This window comes from Capra hircus, chromosome 3 (genome assembly GCF_001704415.2).
Source record: "Capra hircus breed San Clemente chromosome 3, ASM170441v1, whole genome shotgun sequence".
Lineage (NCBI taxonomy): Eukaryota > Metazoa > Chordata > Mammalia > Artiodactyla > Bovidae > Capra > Capra hircus.
Genome location: NC_030810.1, coordinates 27,760,195 through 27,786,846, shown reverse-complemented (window position 1 = coordinate 27,786,846; position 26,652 = coordinate 27,760,195). Strand labels below are relative to the sequence as shown.

Here is a 26,652-nt window from a genome sequence, read left to right as displayed (position 1 = left end):
ACATCCCCATGCTACAGGAATTATCCCCATTTTACAAAGGAACTCACAGACCAGAAAGACAAAAGAACTTTCCTATAGTCATAAAGTAGGCCATGGTGGAACAAGATACCACATTCAGATACTCCTGATCATGTTTGCTGAATGAAAGCAGCATATGTTTATGTGCGCTGCTGCAGCTGCTAAGTCGCTTCAGTCACTGGCAGCCCCCAAATGCCTCTCTCCGATCAAATCAAGGAGTACAGAGGACCTGGGACCTGTTGGGTATTTCCCAAATGGTGACTGAGCAAAGAATGGACAGTGTTGGCTAAGAAAACAGGCAGGTGTGTTGACATGAACTGTGAGGAGGATTAAATGAGATAATGCACTGGAAGAACTTTGTGACCGGCTCATTATCAGAGTTCAAATTCCAGCTGTCCAGTAACTCGCTGGGCAAGCCACTGGACACACATGTAAAACTAAACACAAACAAAAAACCCTTCCTTTTCAAAAACAACAGAATACTCCTCCTTTTCACATTATAGCAGTACTTTAAACAATACATTGCTAGAGCAGCGATGTTCTAACGATAAATTCTGTGCTCATTTCACTCAATGGAGAGGTTTCTATGCTCTGCACAATGTACAGAGCATAACCAGCACACAAGATTCATCTGGTAATACCTCTATTAATATTTATTCAAATATATGTTATATATGCAGTATATATGTAAGATGCATATGTATGTGTTAGAAAAAGTATATTATAAAATTGGGATCATATTGATCGAACAACTTTGTATACTATTTTAGAAGTCATATTAGATGTAATTTCTTGCTAATTCAATTAAATACCTATGTAAAACATTATTTTAATAATGACACAACTCTCTGTCATTTAAGATTAATTATCTTTTTTTTTAACTGATCCCTTGGATTACTAAATTGGTTCTTTTTCTGGAATTAAATTTTTTTCTGTGATAATCAAAAAAAAAAAAAAAAAGGTTCAACTGGTAAAAATAAATACACACACATTCTTAATCTTCATTTGGCCCGAAGAATGGTGAAACAGAACTCCTTAAATCTAAGGGTATAACCGCTTTATTGCAGCAGGACTATCAGAATCGGGCAGTAGCAGTTTACTCCTTTGAAAAATGAAGAGGATTTTTAAAGAAAGGATATCCCAGGAGAGAGAAGCAAGTTTATAGGAAAGATGCGTGTTTCCCACCATTACCCGAAGAACCAGGAGCCAACAGGAACTGTCACCTCAACTTACCACTGGGAAGCTCTTTGTGGGGGTTAGGCAATTAGGTTAAACAATTAAAACAAACAAAACCCCGAACAAAACAGCCTAAGAGGAACCACCTCTAAGAAAGAATTAAATTTTATTTAGGCTTTAACAATAAGTACATCTGAGTTATTTTCCAAATCTTACCTCCTGAAAATGTCCTTAAAACCGAAATATCACATTATCTTTAGTTATGATCTTGGAAATCATATGTTTAGCTTTAAAACCATGGTTTTAAGGCTCAAATCTTATAACAATGGTGCTCAGGCACCTCATAATCAGTTTCGTTAGTCACAGAATAGTGCCTACTGACTACAGAGGCCCCAGTTTTTATGCTGATGAAACAGAGGCTTTTCACTCACCCAGAAGCTAGGATTTGATGGTTTTGCCTTCTAAGGCATCAAACATGTCTTCTAAGGCCTTCTCCACGCACTGGAGAAACTCACGGGCATTGCGGCCTTGGTAGGTAGAGACGTTGCAGCCTATCCAGCCATCCTGAACAGCGTACGCAATGCCCAAGCCATCAGAGACCACGGGGGCAAAGCAGCCAATGCGCACTGCTGGGCTGTTCAGCGTGCTGGTGGACAGGATGTTGTGGTTTATCTGCCTATATGCAGGGTCCAGGAACAGCTCGGGCATGCTGATCCCTTTGGCTGCTGCCAGGTACCGCAGAGCAAACAAATGTCGATCAAAGCCCTGACCTGTCAGAGACAAAATGGAAAATCAGACTCTCAGAACTGAAAGGGACCTCACTAAGCAACACCTCTCACTCAAGACAGGAATATCCTTCACAGCATCCTTGAGAGGGGAAGAAGGGTTTGTCGACCTCTGCATTCACACCTCTACCTTGCTAAATTCTGGGGCAGTGCATTCTAGAATATTCCTTTTAAAAAAGCAGTGAATAGCTGAGCTAAAAATCAGCCTAAGATAAACCTAGTTTTTAAAATTCTGAGATTGAATCAGTTTAAACAGTCATGAAAAGTACGTGGAGAGCACACCATGGACTCAAAAACTAAGGGAAAACCAAAAGCCCAAATCAAGTACAAAGGACAAGATGGAGTCAGTGGAACAAAATGGAAAGGGTATTTGACCTGGTTCTAATCTCAGCTTTCCTGCTAATTTGCTGTGTGATCCTGGGCCAGTGGTCTCAGTGCCTAACTGACTACAGAGGCCCCAGTTTCTATGCTGATGAAACAGAGGCTTTTCACTCACCCAGAAGCTAGGGTGAGTGAAACCTACCTATAAAATAGAGAAGGCTGAGACCAGAATGTCTTGGAGGTCCCTTTCAGTTCCAGGACTTTGCCATATGAAAGGACTCGGCTATGTGACCCTACAGGTCCTTCCTAGGTCTTGAATTTTATCAGAAAGGAGCAAAATGATGCCACTTAGGTAGGGAAGAGCTTCTGAGATGGCCTATTTACACACAGCCAACACACTACAACTGGGCTGAAGTAGGAGGGGCCGTGGGCTTAGAAATCCTGCACTGTCAAAAACGAGGCTGAAGACCAATAAGTTATAGGAAGAGAGTAGGTGACACAGCTGAAAGTGACCTTAAATGAGGCTGATGCATTTAAGTCAGACGCAACACCCCATTCCTGCTCAGGGGGAGAGAATGTTCTGTCCCTAGTGGCTAGTCTGGCTGTTCAGACTGCTAAGGAAAAAATAATCACCAGTTGGCAGATGGATTAAGCCTAGGGAAGAGTGGAAATCAGAATAGTACTGAGGCACACTCCAGAGCTGAGGGCAACAAGGCCAGGCGGCACGCTCCCCAGCCCCATCTCACCCATCGCTGCTTCTCTGGTCAGCTGGTTGTGGTATGTGGAGCACTTGGCCATCATCTGCTGAAGCTCTCCAGCGCTGTGCTTGGAAGGCTCCCTGACAAAGGCCTCGGAGCACCTCTTCGTGAAGATGGAGGCTGGGCGGATGGCCTCGGTGCGGCCGTGCTTGAATGCCGCAGTGCTACAGGACTCATAGGTGGCCACCGTCTGCCCGTACTGCCGCAGGAAGGCCATCTGGAAGGCCAGCTGAGCCATCGAGTCAGGGCTCAGCTTCTGCTTCTTCAGGAATTCTCTGCCTCCTCTCTGAAACTGGATGTAGTCAATGGTGAGGGTTTTCACGGTGGCATCAAATTTTTCCTTAGCAATGCTAACGCCAGTCTTTAAAGCATCGCTCAGCTTGAAGTTGAGTTTTTGTACAGCCACAGAAGAGTCAGTGCTGGCTGGCTGGCTCTGGGGAGTGATAGCAGGGGCCTGAGTGCTATCTTTAAACACTTCATTAAAAAACCTGAGCACTGCAACACCATCGCCCCAGGCATGCTCAAAGTGGATGGCAGCAGTGCCATCCTTGGCTATAATGAGGTTAAAGGATTTGTCAAACCAGCGGTTTGTGCCGTCACCATGCAGCATGCTGTGGGATAAGTGGACAAAGTCCTTAATGGGGAAGTCATCTAGGCAGAGACAGAACACAGCCGAGTCCACCTTCCTCAGGGTCTCCTTGTTGCCACCACTCACCAGCTTCTGTCTGAGCTCTGCCCAGATGTCCCGGTTCTCACTAGTCAGATAGGAAAGCGGAAACTCGGGGGCCGGGCTATTGTCTGACAGAATGTACTTCAGATGAGCCTGGATTTCAGAGGCACTCACAATGTTCCCATCTTGATCCAGGACATCAAAGATGTAGAAATGTCCTTTTCTTAGGACCAGGAGGTGTCTGGCCTTGTCATCGGTGAAGAGTTCATCTCGATGGGGTCTTGGTAAACGAGTTGAATTGAAAAGCCGATAATACTGGGACATGTCCAGGGGATATGCATTGACCAAGTAGGCACCATACCAAGATAGGAAGGAAGGTACAAAGCGTATGAATCTCTTGAAGGTATCGGTATCACTTTTGGCAGGGTTCAAATGGAACACTTCTGGCTCCAGAAGGTCAGCCCGAAGTGTCTTCAGAAATCGGATGGCAGAGACAGTCATGTTGGTGGCCCGGATGAGCTGGTCATTATACTCAGACTTTGGATCAGGGTTGAATGATATAAATGGATTAAAGTTCAGGACAACAGGGTCTCGAGCAGTTAAATACATATCAAACCAGGGGCCTAAAAAATAAAAATGAACAATAAAGAGTTCCTAAAGAGAGAATGTGAGAAAGAAAAAAAAAAATCAAGCATATTTAGAAGAAATGACATTCACTTTCAGAGGGTGAAATTTTCTGATTTTTTTTTTTTTTGCTTTGCAATAATTCAAAAACATTAAATAAGATCATATAACATGTGGTCTTTTGCTTCTGACTTCTATCACTTATGGGCTTCCCAGTGGCTCTAATGGTAAAGAACCCACCTGCCAATGTGGGAGACACAAGAGATGCGGGTTCGATCCCTGGGTCAGAAAGATCCACTGCAGTACAAAAAAACAATATTCTGGCCTGGAAAATTTCTTGAGCAGAGGATCCTGGTGGGCTACAGTCCATGTGGCTGCAAAGAGTCGACACAACTAAGCAACTGAACACACACTCTATCACTTATAATAATGTATTGGAGATTGATCCACACTGTAACATGTATTGGTTCTTCATTTCTGTTTATTGTTAAGTAATGTTCCAACAGTATACTGTATCTTGTTTATCCATTCACCTGTAGATGGACATTTGTTTCCACTTGTTGGTTATTATAATGCTAGTGCTTTTTGTATGTGTGGACATTATGTTCTCAGTTCTCTTGGAAAATATAGCTAGGAAAGGGATTGCTGGGTCATATGGGAAGTCTACTCTAACCCTTTGCTTTTTGACTGAGAATGAAGTATCATTGATTTACAATGCTGTGTTAGTTCAGGTGTAGAGCAAAGGGATTCAGTTACACATATACCTAGTCTTTTTCAGACACTTACCCATTATAGATTATTACAAGATATCGAATACAGTTCCTTGTGCTATACAGTAGGTCCTTGCTGTTTATCTGTCTTAGATATATTGGTATCTGTTAATCCCAAACTCCTAATTTATCCCTCCCCCACCACCTTTCCCCTTTTGGCAGTCATAAGTTTATTTTCATGTCTGTGAGTCTGTCTCAAACATGTTTTAGAATAAGCTCATCTGCATATTCTAGATTCCACATGTGATAACATATGATGGTTATCTTTCTCTGACTTACTTTAGTATATTTGATAATCTCTAGGTCCATCCATGTTGCTGCAAATGGCATTATTTCATTTTTTGACAGCTGAGTAGTATTCCATTGTGTATGTGTATGTATTATACATATGTGTGTGTGTGTGTGTGTGTGTGTGTATACACCCCACATCTTCTTCATCCATTCACCTACTGATGGACATTTACACTGCTCCATGTCTTGGCTACTGTAAATAGCGCAGTTACTGGGGAGCATGTACCTTTATGAAGTAGAGTTTTTCTCCGGATTTATGCCCATATATCTGCATATATGCTGGATCATATAGTAACCCTATTTTTAGTTTTTAAAGGAACCTCCATATCGTTCCCCAAAGTGGCTGTACCAATTTACATTCCCACCAATAGTGTAGGAGGGCTCCCTTTTCTCCACACCCTCTCTGGCATTTATTATTTGTAGATCTTTTTAATGATGACTATTTTGATGGGCATGAGGCAATACCCCGTATTTTTTTTCTCAAATAATTAGCGATATTGAGCATCTCTTCATGTGCTCATCGGCTATCTCTATATGTCTTCTTTGGTGAAATGTTTATTTAGGTCTTCTTCCCATTTTTTTGATTGGGCTGTTTGTTTTTTTATATTGAACTGTAGGAGCTGTTTGTACATTTTGGAGACTAATCTCTGTCGGTTACATCATTTGCAAATATTTTCTCTCATTTCACAGGTTGTCTTTTTGTTTTATTTATGGTTTCCTTTGCTGTGCTTTTAAAGCTTTTTAAGTTTAATTAGGTCCCATTCACTTATTTTTGCTTTTATTTCCATTACTCTAGGAGACAGACCTAAAAAAAAACATTGCTATGGTTCATGTCAAAGAGTATTCTCCTGATGTTTTTCTCTAGTAGCTTTATTGTAACTGATCTTATACTTAGGTCTTTGATCATTTTATTTTTGTATATGGTATTAGAGAATGTCCTAACTTCGTTCTTTTACACATAGTTCTCCAGTTTTCCCAGCACCACTTATTAAAGAGACTGTCTTGTCTCCACTGTATATTCTTGCCTATTTTGTGATAGATTAATTGACCATAGGTGTGTGGATTTATTTCTGGGCTCTCTATTTTGTTCCACTGATACATATGTCTGTTTTTGTGCCAATACCATCAATCATGTGCACACCTTTTGTTCAGCCTGGCCATACTCCAAGCCCTTTGGGCTGTCTCCCCACAGCCAAACCATGTCCTACCCCTGGGTCTGCCCTCTGAAACCTAAGTTTCAGCACCCAGTTGCTGCACACACCAGCAGGCAGGTGTCTTGGGCTCAGAAGTGAGGCAATATGGCCCAGACCATCTGTGAGTCTCTCTACTCTGCAGGGTAGCAAGCCAGCTCCTACACTCTTCTCTCCAGCCTCTGAAGCTCCCTATCTGTCCTGGCGGATCTCATACTCAGTGAAGGAGGTTGTCAGGTGAGGGAAGAGGTCATCTTTCACAGCTCCCTCCCAGGAGCGCAGGTCCTGTCCCACTTCCTCTTCTCCCTTTTCCCTTCATCCTACCCAGTTAAGTGGGGACCTTCCTTGCATCTTTGGTTGTATGGGATTTTCTGCAAGCTTTCAGTAGATATTCTACTGTTCCACATGTAGAAATATTTCTGACATATCGGTGGGAGGAGGTGAATTCCATGTCCTTCTACTCCACCATCGTGAACCAGAACTCTATGTTTAATCTCTTGAGGAATTGCCAAGGTGTCTTCCGAAGTGGCTGCACCATTACCACCAGCAGTGTACAAGGGTTTCAATTTCTCCACATCCTCAGCAACATTTGTTACCATTCAGTTCAGTTCAGTTGCACAATTGTTTCCGATTCTTGACTCTTCGCGACCCACTGGACTGCAGCATGCCAGGCTTCCCTATCCATCACCATCCTGGAGCTTTCTCAACTCATGTCCATTGAGTCAGCGATGCCATCCAACCATCTTGTGTTCTGTCCTCCCCTTCTCCTCCTGGTTTCAATCTTTCCCAGCATCTGGGTCTTTTCCAATGAGTCAGCTCTTCACATCAGATAGCCAAAGTATTGGAGTTTCAGCTTCACCATCAGCCTTTCCAATGAATATTCAGGACTGAATTCCCTTAGGATGGACTGGTTGGATCTCCTTGCAGTGCAGGGGCCTCTCAAGAGTCTTCTCCAAAACCACAGTTAAAAAGCATCAATTCTTCAGCACTCAGCCTTCTTTATGGTCCAACTCTCACATCCATACATGACTACTTGGAAACCCATAGCTTTGACTAGACAGACTTTTGTTGGCAAAGTAATGTCTCTGCTTTTTAATATGCTGTCAAGCTTTTCCTCCAAGGAGCAAGCATCTTTTAATTTCATGGCTGCAGTCACCATCTGCAGTAATTTTGGAGCCCAAGAAAATAGTCTTTGACTGTTTCCATTGTTTCTCCATCTATTTGCCATGAAGGGATGGGACCAGATGCCATGATCTTCATTTTTTGAATATTGAATTTTAAGCCAGCTTTTTCACTCTCCTCTTTCACTTTCATCAAGAGGCTCTTTAGTTCTTCTTCACTTTCTGCCATAAGGGTAGTGCCATCTGCATATCTCAGGTTATTGATATTTTTCACGGTAATCTTGATTCCAGCTTGTGTTTCTTCCAGCCCAGCGTTTCTCATGATGTACTCTGCATATAAGTTAAACAAGCAGGGTGATAATATACCGCCTTGACATACTCCTTTTCCTATTTGGAACCAGTCTTGTTCCATGTCCAGTTCTAACTGTTGCTTCTTGACCTGCATACAGATTTCTCAGGAGGCAGGTCAGGTAGTCTGGTATTCCCATCTCTTTCAGAATCTTCCACAGTTTGTTGTGATCCACACAACAATTTATTTGGTGTAGTCAATAAAACAGAAGTAGATGTTTTTCTGAAACTCTGTTGGATTTTTGATGATCCAATGGATACTGGCAATTGGATCTCTGGTTCCTCTGCCTTTTCTAAATCCAACTTGAACATCTGGGAGTTCTTGGTTCACGCACTGTTGAAGCCTGGCTTGGAGAATCTTGAGCATTACTTTGCTAGCGTGTGAGATGAGTGCAATTGTGCAATAGTCTGCATGTTCGCTGGCACTGCCCTTCTTTACAATTGGAATGAAACCTGACCTTTTCCAGGCCTGTGGCCACTGATAAGCTTTCCAAATTTGCTGTCATTCTGAGTGTAGCACTTTTGCAGCATTATCTTCTAGGATTTGAAATAGTACAACTGGAATTCCATCACCTCCACTAGCTATGTTCGTAGTGATGTTTCCTCAGTCCCATTTGATTTCATATTCCAGGATGTCTGGCTCTAGGTGTGTGATCACACCATCGTGGTTATCTGGGTCATGAAGATCTTTTTTGTATACTTCTTCTGTGTATTCTTGCCAACTCGGCTTCTGTTATGTCCATACTGTTTCTGCCCTTTTTTGTGCACATCTTTGCATGAAGTGTTCCCTTGGTATTCCTAATTTTTTTTTGAAGAGATCTCCAGTCTTTCCCATTCTATTGTTTTCCTCTACTTCTTTGCATTGATCGCTGAGGAAGGCTTTCTTATCTCTCCTTGCTATTCTTTGGAATTCTCCATTCAGATGATATATCTTTCCCTTTTTCCCTTTGCCTTTCACTTCTCTTCTTTCCTCAGCTATTTGTAAGGCCTCCTCAGACAACCATTTTGCCTTTTTGCATTTCTTTTTCTTGGGGATGGTCTTGATCACCTCCTCCTGTACAATGTCACAAACCTCCATCCATAGTTCTTCTGGCACTCTGTGTATCAGATCTAATCCCTTAAACTTATTTGTCACTTCCACTGTATAATCATAAGGGATTGATTTAGGTCATATCTGAATGGTCTAGTGGTTTTCCCTACTTTCTTCAATTTAAGTCCAAATTTGGCAATAAGGAGTTCATGATCTGAGCCATAGGCAGCTTTTGACCTTGTTTTTGCTGACTGTATAGAGCTTCTCCATCCTTGGCTGCAAAAAATATAATTAGTCTGATTTCAGTATTGACCATGTGGTGATATCCATGTGTAGAGTCTTCTCTAGTGGTGGTGTTGACGTTACTATCAGTCTTATTTGACTGGAGCCACTCTAGCGGATAACCACCACTGCGGTTTTGACTTACATTTCTCTAATATTTATTAATTGCTTGTTCCTCCTCACTCTGTTTCCCTCCTTAACACTCACAGAAATAAAAAACAGTAATTCCTCACTTGCACTCACACTGAAACAGGAGAGTTTTTAATCCCCATCCCTCCTGCGCTTCACCTCCTTTCAGGGATAATATCCATACTTGACTGTCTCCCTAAAATGACAGAAAGTTTTCACCATCATTCTGTGTACTATGTACATTACTCCCTCTTTTAGGAAATACTTGAAAGGCAATTAGAAATAACTCAGTGCATATGAGCCCCTCAAACTAGCCTCTGTATTTCTGTGGATGCTTGTAAAAATTCCAGAAGCAGTATCTTATTAGAAAACATGTTTTCAAGGGAAGTTCCTGGTTGGATTAGCAAGCATGGGTGAACTCTACAAATATGGGGTATCTTCAACGGGAAGAAGTAGTTTTTATACATAAAGCATTGGGGAAGGATTAATGGACAAAAATTTATCTATTATACATTTGTTGATCCATTAATTCCATTTCATTCCTTGAGAATCAGTGCCATGCCAGGCCCTGGGCCTGGGGATAGAGCATGGACTTCAATTCAGAAGAACTCTGGTGAAGGAGATAAACAGAATTAAAATAGAATGCAATTCATTAAAAAGGGGTAAGATACATTTGATGAAAGAAGACATGAATTTATGCTTCTGATCCCTTCAGTAAAAGAATTTTTAAAAGACATAAGCCAATAAGGCAAAGAGAATAAGAGAGAAGAAAGGAACAAATACTGTAAAGTATAAAATTATCTAGCAGAGTCAGAGAAAGCCAACCCTAAGCTGGCAGCAGAGAAAGCCAGGAAACAATATGACTTAAGCAGCAGAACCCCCAGATGGCTCATAGCAGCCTAGGTTCATCTGGTTGAAGGGCTGTTTCATTAGAACCCCACGCCACAGATTCCCTCCCTACTCCAGTGGAAGACTTAAGTTGTTTTCACTGGAGAAAGTAAAATTGGGAGACATAAGTCACAGATGAGAACTCAAGTCTTCTTTCCTTAATCCGACTCCTGCAACAGCAGCAACCAGGAATATACCTTTTGGCAGTTAACTGGAAAAGCCTTCCAGAAGTCTAAATAACCCAAAGACACCAACATTAGGGGCACCCCGAGGAAGTGGTTTAGCTGATCACATTACACTGAAGCTGTGACTGACAAGCCCACTCTCATTTATAAAAATTCCCACAACTTTTAATATTTCATTCAGGTCTAAGACAACAGAGAAGGATTATGAAACATCTGAAGACAGAAAAGAGGGTAAAACAAACAGGAAAAAAAGCAAACTGCAGAAAGACCATTAAGGAAGACAAGAAATTTTTTAAAAATTCCCAAATAAATTATTAGGCACATAGGAAGGAAAACAAAAAAAGGTATAATTATTAATCATAGAGAAAACAAAGTTTTCTATGGAAAAGGAAAAACAATTCCAATGTGCTACACAACTCAGCTGACAACAGTGTTCACATGATTATAACAATATAAACACCAGGTAGCTTCCCTGGTGGCACAGTCGGTAAAGAATCTGCCTGCATTGCAGGAGACCTGCATTCGATCCCTGGGTTGGGAAGATCCCTGAAGAAGGGAATATCCACTCCTGTATCCTTGTCTGAAGAATCCCACGATAGAGGAGCCTGGTGGGCTACAGTCCATCGGATCACAAAGAGTTGGGACACGACTGAGCAACTAAGCACAGCATAGCATGCTGTGACAATAAGGGGATGGAAATGTGGTGAGGATACAAGAGACCAACAAATCCTAATCTTTTATAGTGGGACATCTATAGATAACGCCTAAAACTAAAAAAGATGCAATGATAAGAATAAGTAATTTAGAGAATGGGGCAAAAGGAGAAGTGAGAAATTAAATCAAGGTCAGGAAACTGCTGCTTCTCATAACAAGCATGAGAAAACTATTTGAGTCTTTAAATGATATGCATGTATAACCTTACTACAAACATAGACTGAGTTACAGAAGTGCAGTAAGAACAGAAGTGGAAGCAACCAACTCTGAATGGGAAGGGCTGAAAGGTTTCCTAGAAAAATCATCCTACCCAGATCTGGTCTTTTCTGCTTTTCTCAAATTGAGATGTAACTGACATATAACATTATATTAGCTTCAAGTGTACAACATAATGATTTGATATTTGTATATATGTAAAATGCTCAGTACATCCATCACCATACACTTATAAAAATTTTTTTATTAGAAGTTTTAATATCCATACTCACAGCAACTTTTAAATACACAATACAGTACTAACTATAGTCACCAAGTTGTATATTGCATTCCCAGGACTTAACTTATTTTATAACTGAAAGTCTATACCTTTTGATCCTCTTCACCATTTTGCCAGCCACTACTCCCAATCTCTGACAACCATCTTAACTGGGTCTTAAAGGAAGAATTTGCCAGGTAAAAAAAGGTGGTAGGAACAACATGGATTAAGGCCCAGAAGAATGAAAAGACTAAGGGGTCGAGGGAAGAAGCTACTCAGTTTTGCTGAAGCATGGGTGTGTCAGGGAGGATGGTGAAACGAGGCTGGAGTGGGTAGCTGGGCCAGACAATGAAGAACCTAGAACGGTACATACAGGACACAAGACTAAATCCTGCATCCTTTTCAGACAGAAACAATGATGAGGTTCTGTCCTCATCCTATCTACAGAGCAGGCAAGCCACTGCTCTTGACCACAGACTGCAGGCAACACCTCAGTGGAGGAAGAACTCACTCAGCCTTAATGTCACCTCAGGGAGAGAGGATGAGACAGCACTGCACAAGCGTTTTTGGTCTCACCAAAAACCCCTGTGAGACCAAAACAGGAGAGAAGATGCCCTGCTTTCCATTATGGAAGGCTCCGGAAACACCACATTCACAGCCCTGCCTACCCACCTGAAATGTAGCTTGTATGTTTATTCTGCTTGTCCTGAGCGACCAGCTGCTCATGTAGTTCCTTTCCAATTCCAGTTTCAAAACTCTTACACAACTCTTCTGTTTTCCTGAAATGTTCAAGAAAAGACATAATCAAACCATGACAGGGAATAGGTGGTTTTCAGATTCATGGCCACAAATGCATCGCAGAACTTTGGGTTCCCTAGCATATCCCTAGAATCTGGGACTGGGACCAGAAAGTACCTCTGATCAGAAGAGAAGAATCAACCTAAGCAGATAAATCTAAGATATTTTCTTAAAATGACAGATCTAAAATGACAGATCTTAAAAGGAATTCATCTTAAAATGAAGATGAATTCACATCTCATAAAATAATGTATAATCTAGGAGGCAGCTTTGGAGTCAAGAAGAGCTAAGTTTGAATTCTAGCTCGGTTACTTTCAAATTGTATGACCTTGGACAAGTTACTCGCTCTTTCTCAGTCTCAGTTTCTTTATATGTTAACCCAGAAATATACCACCCTACATGATTTTTAAAATATTTATAAAGCTAAGGATTTAGGATAGTTCGAAAAATAATACTTAATAACCAGTAGCTATTAAATCATTACCATGTCAAGAGAAGCTTCAAGTGACTAATATGGAATATTTAAAAGCAGTGGATTAGCTTTCCTGGTGATTCAGTGATAAAAGAATCTGCCTGCCAATGCAGGAGATGTGGGTTCAGTTCCTGGGTCGGGAAGATCCCTGGAGAAGGAAATGGCAACCCACTTCAGTATTCCTGCCTGGAAAATCCCATGGACAGAGGAGCCTGGCAGGCTACAGTCCATGGGGTCACAAAAGTGATGGACATGACTTAATGACTAAACAACAACAAAAAGACAGTGGACAGTTCATCTGTATTTTTCCACCACTGTCCATTAAAGGACTCTATGTGATTCTAATGACAAGGTCAGTACTCCACACAACAAATTCCCATTGTGGAAAGAGTACTACACCGGGATTCAACAGCCTGATGGAATCCACTTTTTTTTTTACAATATCCAATATTATTTTCCACTTCCAGGCTGAATTAGTTTCCCACGACTGCCAAGACAAAGTGCCACAGACCAGATGGCTTAAGACAACAGAAATATATTCTCTCATAGTTCTGGAGGCTAGAAGTACAGAATCAAGGTGCTGACAAGACCATATTCTCTCTGAAGACTCTCAGGGAGAATCTGTTCCAGGCCTTTCTCTTCACTTGTGGTGTTATCAGGTATCCTTGGCATTCCTTAGCCTATTACTACACTCCAACCTGCCTCTTTACATGGCTGTCTCTTTATCCCTTCTAAGGACTAGAATAAGGACTAAACCTTCTCTATTAATAGTATGACCTCATCTTAATGGATGTGAGTTTGAGCAAGCTCCGGGAGTTGGTGATGGACAGGGAAGCCTGGCGTGCTGCAGTCCACGGAGTCACAAAGAATCAGACACAACTGAGTGACTGAACTGAACTGCTCTTAACTAGTTACACATACAACTACCCTCTTTCCAATAAGGTCACATACTGAGGTTTTTCAGAAGGGAGTGAATTTAGGGGACATACTATCCAACCCAGTACATAAGCTCACCAAGCAAACTTCTGGTCTCCCACATGCTCTCCTCAATGAAGCTCCCTAGCAAGAGCACATGCCCTCTGCAAATGACCAGTGCCAGACCAGTGCCAGCTGGCTGACAAGGTAAAATCTGCCAGGGCAGTACAAATTTGGCATTCTAGTGTCTAAACCATTGTTATTCAGTCAAGTTAAAGAGTCTCACCTTAGGGCTTGGTCAGCCCTTCATGAGTGAAATCTATTTCCTGAACTTGCAAATGTAAAGACTAGGTCTCAGGTGCCTGAGGACCCAGTCAAATCACAGACACTCCCCGAAGATTGGTCCGCCACCACTTGTCAGCTTCTCCTGAACCACCCAACCATGGTCATTTGGGTTTCTCAGCATTTACCTGAACTGGCTGTCATCCAGCAGAGGCTTCTGTGCACTGAGGTATCTCCTAATGGTGTCTTCAAGTTTGGGAATAGGCAGCCTGGGGAGAAAAGGTCAGTTTAATGGTGACAAGATGTGGAAGAGGTTAGTTAGCTTGCCAATCCAAACTCATAAAGAATTACTGGATAATTAAATTCTTTCCACAAAAGAACAAAACAATAGGAAGCCTAAGCCACTGACAAATGAGAATAGATGAATTTAAGTATCAACAGTACTCCTTTTATTTTCTAGGTAGAAGAATAACCTTTTAATATATTAATGATGATTTTCATAAACTAAATTAGGAAATATACTAACAAATTAAAAATGGGGAAGCAGAAGCAGCCAAAATATTCCTGATTCCTGTCACAATTATAATACCTGTGTTAACCCTGCACTGGCATGGATTTTAATTCTACCCTTATTTTGAACAACAGTCTTTTTCTCTCTTAAGATGAAAAGAAGTTCTGTTTTTAAATTTATTGGTGTATTTTTGACAGAGAATCATACAAAAGAGAAACACAGGTCTATCCACAGGCCAGCCAACCAAAGGATGGACTGTCAAGTCACGCCCAGCTCATCAGGAGTCCTGTGAGGAGTGAATATTCTTGGGTATTATGCTTAGAAATATGTCAGACAGAGAAAGACAAATACTGTATGATATCATTTATACGTGAAATTTAAAAATAAAACTAGTGAATATAACAAGGGAACACAGATATAGAAAACAAACTAAATGGTTATTAGTAGGGAGAAGGAAGCAGTGAAGGGCGAAACAGGGGTAGGGGGTTAAGAGGCACAAAATAAGCTACAGGGATGTATCTATAGAACACTGAATATAGCCACCACTTTCTATTAACTATAAATGGAGTACAATCTTGAAAAATTATCAGTCACTATGTTGTACACCTGAAACTTATATAATACTGAAAATCTACTATATCTCAAATTTTTAAAGTGTCAATTTTATGGCACGTGAATTATATCTCAATAAAGTGAAGTGAAGTTGCTCAGTCGTGTCCGACTCTTTGTGACCCCGTGGACTGTATGTAGCCTACCAGGTTCCACCATCCATGGGATTTTCCAGGCAAGGATACTGGAGTGGGTTGCCATTTCCTTCTCTAATATCTCAATAAAGCTGTTAGAAATTTTTGTAAACAAGTTATGTTCATCTCTGGTGATCAATTTTTTCCTCAGTAAGATGAAGGAACTGAAAGAGACTGTTTCTACAGCTCCTTTACAATTCTGTGACCACAACCTCAGGAGTCCTGTTGATTCCTCCTGCGGCAAAGCAGAACTGCACAACGGTGAAAGGGCGGACTCTGGCATCACCTTCACAGCTGTGTGGCTCTGGGCATGCGGCTGCTCTGCACGTAACTTTCCTCATACATAAAATGGAGGTGATACTAATACGTGCTTTCCAGTGCTGAGTGTAAATTCGATGCGGCAACACATGTCACAGGCTGAGAAGAGCGCCTGGCACACAGTAAGCACTCGATTGCTGCTGCTCAGCTGCTCGGTTGTGCCCCACTCTTTGTGATTCCATGGGCTGCAGCACGCCAGGCTTCCCTGTCCTTCACCATCTCCCGCAGCTTGCTCAGGCTCACGTCCATCAAGTTGGTGGTGCCATCCAACCATCTTATCCTCTGTCGTCCCCTTCTCCTCCTGCCTTCAAACTTTCCCAGCATCAGGGTCTTTTCTAATGAGTCGGCTCTTCCCATCAGGTGGCCAAAGTATTGGAACTTCAGCCTCAGCATCTGTCCCTCCAATGAACATTCAGGATTGATTCCCTTTAAGATTGACTGGTTTGATCTCCTTGCTGTGGAAGGGACTCTCAAGAGTCTTTTCCAGCACCACAGTTTGAAGGCATCAATTCTTCGGTGCTCAGCCTTTATGGTCCAGCCTTATGGTCCAACTCTCACATCTGCACATGACTACTAGGAAAACCACAGCTTTGACAATACGGACCATTGTCGGCAAAGTCTCTGCTTTTTAATACACCATCTAGGTTTGTCACTGCTTTTCTTCTGATAAATACGTTTTTTTTTTTTTACTTACTCAGTCATCAAGTCCTACAGATTCAAACTCTGCTCATGTTCCTAGGGAACTAGCTCATCATCTCTCCCTCAGTGCCTGGAATGGGGTTTCACCATATTGGTGTTCTGCCTACCCCAAACTTTCTCACTTCTTTTAATAATAGCACCCTTTCTATTTAAGTCCCTGCAGTTCAGGTAGAGCTGACTCCATGTCCAGCTCCCAGGGGTAGGCTTAAAGCTTACTGGTTCAGACTCAGTGAGACCTGGCAAGAACCTAAAGACTTAACTGTAGGAATTTTGGGGTTTTTTTAACTGTTAGGATGAGGAAGGGAATCTCTGAGTTACTAAGAAATGAGTGCGAAAGCTATGCCTTAGGTGACGGCTACCACTATGGCACCATGACGAGAGAGCCTACCTGAGAATGGAGTCACACAAATGAAGAGTTGAGTGGGAAGGCAAATCAGGGTCTTGATGACATTTGGACCTCTTAACCCAACCTGGATTTTTCGGGTCTGTGGGTTCACACATTCCTTTTGGCTAAAACCAGTTTAACTGCGGTTTCTATAACTTGCTACCACAACTGCCATTACTGTGGCCTTTTCAGTATGTGCACAACCCTTCATCCACAGTTCCTCAAGGAACGCTAAAAGTGGTTTCAAAGGCACAGCTGAAGTTCCTTGAGCTCCCTGAGGGGTTGTTCATCAGATGCCTTGAAAAGAGCTATAGAGCTAAAGCCTTGAGAGAGGCCTGGCAGGTTCATTTTAACCATGTGGGTTCTCTTTCCCACCCTCTATCAAAGAACTCCATCCCCATCTAAACACCATTTGCTGCAATAAGGATGGAAGAAAAGTTAGCACCAACCGGATTTCTCTCCTGTCTAAGTGACTCTGACATCAATACCTAAGAAGCCTCCAAGCAGTAGGTGTTTTATTCTTCTCCCTATAAGAACACAGTTATAAAGTCTTTTGTAGTTTTACACAATCTAGTTATTATTCTGGTAAAATCATTCTGGTTGTCAAGACAATTTATCTGCAGAACATGTCTTTGGGGCTCAGAGCATTACTGTTTCTATCTGTTATCCTCCACACCTTGGAAACTTGGGCCTCACCTGCCTCCCATGTGAATTCTAGAGAACATGCCCATTATGTCTTGAACACCAGCTATCATCTAAAGTGATTAGGGGTTAAAAGAAATCACAAGATCATTGACAATGACTGCGGGTTAACTATAGGCCTAAAATAGCGGCCCATTACTATTTTTTTAAGACACACTGCCACTCCCCCAACCCAACCAACACACACACACCAGCCCAACTCTAGTAACTTAGGGCCCAAGTGATGACTCTTTACTTTGATCTGGGCCTCCCATCAGCTTCTCAAAATTTCTGAACACATCATGCATTTTCAGACTTCTGTTTCTTAGCACATGCTGCTCTATCCTTGCCTCACTCCTCTCATGTGGTGATCTTCAAATTCCAACTCAAATATCATCTCCTCTATGAAGCTTCCTTTCTCTGCCAGGCACTAAGTCACTCCCACCACCACACTCATACAATGAAATATGCAACAAATATTTAAGGTAGTTATAGTACTTGAGAATATCTACTGAGTACTTGCTATATGCCTGGCTTTGTGCTAAGTGTTTTATATCAAGGTATTTAACAACCCTGAGAGGAAGGTAACACTAACACCCCATTTTTAGGTTACATGATTTCCTCACAGCCATGAAGCTAGTAAGTAGAGCTGGATTAAAAATAAAATCTGATTCCTATCTCATGACCGTAACTACCATGAGATGCTGCTTCCCACTGATCCATTATACCATAACTATATCTGCTTACCTGTCAAATTTCCCCCACTATACAGTAAGCTCCTCACCATGACTGACTGGTCTCCAAATTCATGTCAATCAATGTTTATCAAGTTAATAATGTAAATGTGTAGGTCAGGCTGATCCACCCTTTGTCTTCTCCAGACTTTTGATTTTACATTCTGAGAGTAATTGCTCAGTGCATAAAACATTACCCCGAAAAAAAAAACACTTAACTGAATCGCACACCTAAAAATAGTTAAAATGATATATTTTATGTTTTGTATATTTGACCACACTAAAAAAGAACAAAGAAAAAAAACATAATAGCTGGAAACCAAGCAAATGATACTGCAAGGCTTCCTAGAAGAAAGCAAGTCCAAACTCGCTTGATTAAAAGGCAGTGATATGACAGAAAAAGGATGAGAGAAGAAGGGAGGTCCAGTTGGACCACCTAATACTGATATTAAGAGGCTAGTCCTTCTCTTGCCAACTAACAAGAGAAGATGCCAACTATTTTGGCATTTTACCTCACTCTACCCTCACAACAGCCCTGTGAACTGTGCATTCTGATACTACTTTGCAGGTAAGAACTGGGCTCAAAGAAGTTGACAGAACTGGCTGAAGTTATAAAGAGTGGCAGATCTGGAATCTAAATCTAAGTTCTACCAGACTTCAAGCCTGGGCTTTTCATTAACTGTGACATCTAAATGAGTGTAAAGATAATACAATTTACCTCTCCAGAATCTCAGAGATAAGGAATCTCATCTAACTTTCAACATACAGGTGATGAAGTGAAGGCCTGAGGGAGTCACTGTTTACAGAGTTATACACAGGTGATGGGTGCTACAGTTTGTAGCTCCAGGATATTTGTTCTGCAGAGTGAAAGAAATGATCTTCATATTCCTTGACTTTAATATTCTTCTCAGCTTTCCAATTCTACAGTGGAGAAAATCCCTCTGATCTTAAACCTGGGTGGGGCCCAGGCCTATCTAAAAGTTAAAGGCCAACTGCTGCTGGGCTTGGCAAGCGAAGACAGACTCTGTCATCCCTCACCTTTCCCCTACATACAGGCTCAGCTCAGACATAGGAGGTCAAGGCTTATCTCACAGGAACAGGGACTTTTTCTTTCTCTTCCCAGACCTCCTACCAAATTTATACAGCAGGGTTGGGACTAGATAATCTCATTTTAGTCTGTTTTAGAAGTCTGCACACTGTAACTTCACAAGAATCACCTCAGATGATATTCCTGGGAAGGTAGGGGTGGGCAGTTAAGGGTTAAGGGGTTTCTGGCTGTAGAGAAAAAGAGCAACCTAGTGGTTCTGGGGGATGTCTGTGACAATCTTGGTTCTATATTCAATGAGAGTTGGTCTCCAACCCCTGGACTGCGAGATCCCTGATGGGCAGCTTGGTATGGAAGGAAGTAAACAGGTTTTTGAAAGAAATTTGGAACTTTGCACTAGGAACTAACTGGTAAGCAGGTGGAGAAATTAAAGTCTGATTGTAGAGAGTGAAGGAATTTGGGGAAATTGCTAATACTGGAGGAGACCTGGCAGCTTAATTTAAGGCTGGGAGTTCAAAGACTGGGAAAGCTGGAAGCTGAATTAAAGAAAATACTGGGTGAGGGAAGGAGAGAGGAAGATATATTGGGGCTGTTTCGTAGGGGAAGTAAATTCTGGAAGAAGTGTGAAGACGGTCGGGGGAGTAGCTATGGTGAAGAGGCATAGAATTTGGGTGGGCTCTGGATCTAATACACTTCAATATTCTTGCCTTGAGAACCCCATGAACAGTATGAAAAGGCAAAAAGTTAGGACACTGAAAGATGAACTCCCCAGGTCGGTAGGTGCCCAATATGCTACTGGAGATCAGTGGAGAAATAACTCCAGAAAGAATGAAGAGACAGAGCCAAAGCAAAAACAACACCCAGCTGTAGATGTGACTGGTGGTGGAAGTAAAGCCCGATGCTGTAAAGAGCAACACTGCATAGGAATCTGGAATGTTAGGTCCATGAATCAAGGCAAACTGGAAGTGTCAAACAGGAGACGGCAAGAATGAACATAGACATTTTAGGGATCAGCTAACTAAAATGGACTGGAATGGGTGAATTTAACTCAGATGACCATATATCTACTACTGTGGGCAAGAATCCCTTAGAAGAAATGGAGTACCTATCATAGTCAACAAAAGAGTCCAAAATGCAGTATTTGGATGCAATCTCAAAATAGACAGAATGAGCTCTGTTCATTTCCAGGGCAAATCATTCAATATTACAGTAATCCAAGTCTATGTCCTAACCAGAAAGGCTGAAGAAGCTGAAGTTGAACGGTTCTATGAAGACCTACAAGACCTTGTAGAACTAACACCCAAAAAAGATGTCCTTTTCATTATAGAGTACTGGATTGCAAAAGTAGGAAGTCAAGAGCTACCTGGAATAACAGGTAAATTTGGTCTTGGAGTACAAAATGAACCAGGGCAGAGGCTAATAGAGTTTTGCCAAAAGAACGCACTGGTCATAGCAAATACCCTCTTCCAACAGAACAAGAGACAACTTTACATATGGACATCACCAGATGGTCAACACTGAAATCAGATTGATTATATTCTTTGCAGCCAAAGATGGAGAAGCTCTATACAGTCAGCAAAAACAAGGTTAAGAGCTGACTATGGTTCAGATCATGAACTTCTTATTGCCAAATTTGGACTTAAATTGAAGAAAGTAGGGAAAACCACTAGACCATTCAGATATGACCTAAATCAAATCCCTACTGATTATACAGTGGAAGTGACAAATAGATTCAAGGGATTGGATCTGATAGAGTGCCTGAAGAACTATGGACAGAAGTTTGTGACATTGTACAGAATGCAGTGATCAAGACCATTCCCAAGAAAAAGAAATGCAAAAAGGCAAAATGGTTGTCTGAGGAGGCCTTACAAATAGCTGTGAAAAGAAGAGAAGGAAAAGGCAAAGGAGAAAAGGAAAGATATACCCATTTGAATGCAGAGTTCCAAAGAATAGCAAGGAGAGATAAGAAAGCCTTCCTCAGCGATCAATGCAAGAAAATAGAGGAAAACAACAGAACGGGAAAGACAAGAGATCTCTTCAAGAAAATCACAAACACCAAGGCAACATTTCATGCAAAGATGGGCATAATAAAGGACAGAAATGGTATGGACCTAACAGAAGCAGAAGATATTAAGAGGTGGCAAGAATACACAGAAGAACTGTACAAAAAAGATCTTCATGACCCAGATAATCACGATGGTGTGATCACTCACCTAGAACCAAACATCCTGGAATGCGAAGTCAAGTGGGCCTTAGGAAGCATCACTATGAACATAGCTAGTGGAGGTGATGGAATTCCAGTTGAGTTATTTCAAATCCTAAAAGATGATGCTGTGAAAGTGTTGCACTCAATATACCAGCAAATTTGGAAAACTCAGCAGTGGCCACAGGACTGAAAAAGGTCAGTTTTCAGGCCAATCCCAAAGAAAGGCAATGCCAAAGAATGCTCAAACTACCACACAACTGCACTCATCTCACATGCTAGCAAAGTAATGCCCAAAATTCTCCAAGCCAGGCTTCAACAGTATGTGGACTGTGGACTTTCAGATGTTCAAGCTGGATTTAGAAAAGGCAGAGGAACCAGAGATCAAACTGCCAACATCCATTGGATCATTGAAAAAGCAAGATAGTTCCAGAAAAACATCTACTTCTGCTTTATTGACTATGCCAAAGCCTTTGACTGTGTGGATCACAATAAACTGTGGAAAATTCTGAAAGAGATTGGAATACGAGACCACCTGACCTGCCTCCTGAGAAATCTGTAGGCAGGTCAAGAAGCAACAGTTAGAACTGGACATGGAACAACAGACTGATTCCAAACTGGGAAAGTACATCAAAGCTCTATACTGATACTCTGCTTATTTAACTTATATGCAGAGTACATCATGAGAAATGCTGGACTGGATGAAGTACAAGCTGGAAGCAAGATTGCCAGGAGAAATATCAATAACCTCAGATATGCAAATGACACCACCCTTATGGCAGAAAGTGAAGAGCAATTAAAGAGCCTCTTGATGAGGGTGAAAGAGGAGCATGAAAAAGTTGGCTTAAAGCTCAACTTTCAGAAAACTAAGATCATGGCATCTGGTCCCATCACTTCATGGCAAATAGATGGCGAAACAATGGAAACAGTGACAGACTTTATTTTGAGGGGCTCCAAAATCACTGCAGATGGTTACTGTAGCCATGAAATTAAAAGATGCTTGCTCCTTGGAAGAAAAGTTATGACCAACCTAGAAAAAGTTATGACCAGCATATTAAATAGCAGAGACATTATTTTGCTGATAAAGGTCCATCTAGTCAAAGCTGTGGTTTTCCTAGTAGTCATGTATGGATGTGAAAGTTGGACTATAAAGAAAGCTGAGTGCCAAAGAATGGATGCTTTTGAACTGTGGTGTGGAGAAGACTCTTGAGAGTCCCTTGGACTGCAAGGAGATCAAACCAGTCCATCCTAAAGGAAATCAGTCCTGAATATTTATTGGAAGGACTGATGCTAAAGCTCCAATACTTTGGCCACCTCATGCGAAGAACTAACTCATTGCAAAAGACCCTGATGCTGGGAAAGATTGAAGGTGGGAGGAGAAGGGGACGACAGAGGATGAAATGGTTTGGATGGCATCACCGACTCAAGGGACATGAGTTTGAATAAGCTTGGGGAGTTGGTGATGGACAGGGAACCCTGGTGTGCTGCAGTCCGTGGGGTCGCAAAGAGTCAGACAGGACTGAGCAACAAACTGAACTGAAGTGGATTTAATGTGAATAAAGTAAGATTTGAGGTGGGGTACTGAAGATGCTGTCTAGAATTCTGTGAGGGTTGGCTGAAGTTGCAGGGAGTAGTGTGGGTTAGAGAGGATATTTTAAGGGGAGGAAGGTGGGGGAGTGTTGAGGAAGGTTTGGTAGGGGTGAAAGGAGAATGCTGAGGACTTGGAGGGTAAGGTAAACATCTGAGTCAGCTTGGGGGACTGATAGGTGCTAAAACAGAAGAGGAATGGAGACATGGGGAGTGGGGCTGAGGGTTCTGGCAGCAGCTGTGAAAAAGGTGGTGGTGGGAGAAGTAACTATCAGTGGTATGTATCAGGAACTGGCCGATCCATATTCTGTGCAGGAATTCGGGGGCCACCCTAGCTGGAAGCCTAAGAGTAATGTTGGACATATGCAGGTTGTACATTTGTTCAGAGAGAAATGTGAGGGACGATTAGATATCTGATTGGAAGTTGAGTTTTTGGAGGAGTCTGAGAAGAGTTCAAGAGAGAAAATCTGAGAGAACTATGATGGTGGCGGGGAGGCGGGGGTGGGGGGGGAGGCGGGGACGGGGTGGATTCTGGAAGAGAACTTGAGCGTTCTGAAGTTCCAGTGCCACGGGATTTTCAGACTGGAGAATGAGGCAGCGTCCCAGGTGAAGCTTTGGGGGTGCAAGAGGGTTCGGTAGAAGAGACAAGAGTGAACGGAGAAAGGCTGGGGCCGAAACCTCGGCTAGCTGTGGGCGACAGGGACCTGGAAGCCGGGCTCACCTGGGCAGGCTGTCCTGGTAGTGCATAGTGGGCACGATGCTGCGCTGCAGGTACTGGCTGGGCTCGAAGCCGGTGCTCAGGAGCCGACATGGGACTCCCAGGCCAACGGCAAGGCCCCGGAACCAGGAGCGCAGCAGCAAGCGGGCCACCATCGTCCTAGGAGGCGGCAGCAGCTAGAACGCGGAGAATTGGGAGTTCTGGTGTACGGAGGTCAGTCCACGGCCCTCAGTGCCCCGCGACGATGGGTCAGATACTACAGTACACTCTGTGCCCTTCCGCGGGGCCACTTCCGGCTCCCCGTCCCCGCCCACGGAAGGCCCCCCCCAGCGGGCCGCCCACAGGCCCTCCGAGGGTCCCGCCTACCGCAGAGTGGGCGGGACCCCGGCCACTTGGCTCTGTTTCCTGATCTACCGGCGGTCAGAAAACCAGTTTGGAAGCCACGCCCTTCTCCTGTTTTGGAACAAGGTAGAAACAGGACTGATGCTAAAGCTGAAACTCCAATACTTCGGCCGCCTCATGCAGAAGAGTTGACTCATTGGAAAAGACTGTGATGCTGGGAGGGATTGGGGGCAGGAGGAGAAGGGGACGACAGAGGATGAGATGGCTGGATGGCATCACCGACTCGATGGAAGTGAGTGAGTGAACTCCGGGAGTTGGTGATGGACAGGGAGGCCTGGCGTGCTGCGATTCATAGGGTCGCAAAGAGTCGGACACGACTGAGCGACTGAACTGAACTGAGAAACTGAACACGACTGAAGCGACTTAGCAGCAGCAGCAGCAGAAACTGGAGAAAAAGAGAAGCCGAAAAAAAGTTTTGGAATCTGATAAATGGGGAAATTTTAAACGTCCATTTCCTCATTTGAAAAGATCATTCAACCCATTCTCACGTTCCTAGATATGAAATGAAACGGCTTGGTGTGGACAGTGTCTGGTGCTGTAAGCAGTAAATGGTGGCTGTTGTTACTGGTTTAGTCGCTAAGTCGTGTCTCGTCACCCGTCAAATTTGCCCAGCAGAAAAAAATTTTTTTTCTCTTCTTTCAAAATTATTTCTTTTTTTTTCTTTTTCTTTTTTTTACTTTACAATATTGTATTGGTTTTGCCGTACATCAACATGAGTCCGCCACAGGTGTACACAGCAGAAAAATTTTGACATACCCTGATCAGCACCACACAGCTGCCCTGTGAGCTCATTTGAGCTGATGTTAGAAAACATGTGTGCAGCAGTTCCCTGGCGGCCCAATGGTTAGGACGCCAAGCTTTCACTTCTGTCGTCTGGATTCAGTCCTTGGCGGGGGAGCTAAGATACCGAAAGCCACGCGCGGCAGAAAACAAAACATAATTCATACAGAAACTGTGTGCAGAAGCTTGAAACCATGGAGGGTTCCATCCAGTCACCACGTCTATGCAGAAAACTTCCTTTACAGCAGGACTTTTCCAAAGACAGGAAGCTCCCTCAAAACAATGCATCACACTCCCTGCTTTCAGCTGCAGCTGAGAATTAAGTAGGCTAGCAACTTCACTTTCACTTTTCACTTTCATGCATTGGAGAAGAAAATGGCAACCCACTCCAGTGTTCTTATCTGGAGAATCCCAGGGACAGAGGAGCCTAGTGGGCTGCCGTCTATGGGGTCACGCAGAGTTGGACACGACTGAAGGGACTTAGCAGCAGCAGCGGCAGCAGGCTCCCGTTTTACGTAAGAAGGAGAGGTGTCAAAAGACAAAAAATCTTGCTGTCTGGCTTGAGGTACAGAATTCCATTCCAGGCACAGGACTTTCCCTTAGCTTCACTCTCGCTCCAGGCCCTGTGAGTTTGAGGTAGCCCGGTACATCTGCTCTGGCCTGTAACTAACGAAGCAGTGCCAGAAGTGGGAGCAGGACTGAACAAGTACTGGGCTGGGAGTCGGGAGACCTGACTTTTGGTCTCAGGTTTACCCTTATCCAGTTAGATAACCCCTGATTGAACACAAAGATCACTAATCAGCCCACACTCATTCAGTGCTGACCACAAATCCCTGAGAACTGAACGTGAAGCTTAAGAAGGGTGACTACCTAATTGTCCTCCTTTGAGGGGAGACAGACAGAGTTGATCCAAGTCTGAAACAGGAATCATTTGCCTGTAGTGTATAGGGCCCGAGGGAGCATATCAAATGTTTTCTGAAAAAGCTCACTTCAAATCCAGACATTTTTCAATGCCTTGAAACCCGAGGCAAGCAACAGGAGCTATGTAGAGCTAAGGAGATCAGAGGACCCAGAAGAAACAGTAGACCCACTAGAAGAGCAATGGGTCAATTCTAAAGACAGAGGGCCGAGGAATAGAGCCCGTGTTGTCTAACAGCCGAAGAGGGGCTCAATAGCCTTCTGGGGTGCGTGGCCAATAGTAACAAATCTAACCCCTCAGGCAGGTGTCCAAAGCCCTTTTTTTCTGGTACCTGTCTGCTTCTCCACTTCCCTTCATGTCTCCCTAAGAACCCTATGCTGTAGTAACACTGAACTGTTCACTATTCCCAGAGCTTGTCCTCACTCCATGCCCTTTTAAAAATGTTATACCTACTGTCAAGAGCTTCCCTGGTGGCTCAGATGCTAAAGAATCCACTTGCAATGCAGCCATGGGTTTGATCCCTGGGTTGGGAAGATCTCCTGGAGAAGAGGAAATGGCTACCTACTCCAGTATTCTTGCCTGGAGAATTCCATGGACATAGTCCATGGGGTCGCAGAGTCAGACACTCCTGAGTGACTAACACTTTCACTTTAACTACAGTCTGGTATGTTTTTTTTCTGTGCAT

The 26,652-nt window shown here is 42.8% G+C and overlaps 1 protein-coding gene across 1 annotated transcript; it reads right to left on the bottom strand.

Annotated features, from left to right (window-relative positions):
* Positions 1,342 to 24,174, bottom strand: CPT2 (carnitine palmitoyltransferase 2). Its single transcript, XM_018044297.1, has 5 exons — positions 23,870 to 24,174; positions 14,431 to 14,511; positions 12,448 to 12,554; positions 3,047 to 4,351; positions 1,342 to 1,964 (listed from the first exon to the last, which is right to left on the bottom strand). Exons 1-5 carry the CDS (start codon positions 24,019 to 24,021, stop codon positions 1,633 to 1,635), a joined length of 1,977 nt encoding a protein of 658 aa, XP_017899786.1. The 5' UTR covers positions 24,022 to 24,174; the 3' UTR covers positions 1,342 to 1,632.

Coding starts and splice junctions, on each gene's coding strand:
- CPT2 (XM_018044297.1), bottom strand. CDS start 24,021: ATGGTGGCCCGCTTGCTGCTGCGCTCCTGGTTCCGGGGCCTTGCCGTT. Junction 14,512..23,869: donor TACCAGGACAGCCTGCCCAG/GTGAGCCCGGCT, acceptor TTTTCTCCCCAG/GCTGCCTATTCCCAAACTTG. Junction 12,555..14,430: donor CTGGATGACAGCCAGTTCAG/GTAAATGCTGAG, acceptor TGAACATTTCAG/GAAAACAGAAGAGTTGTGTA.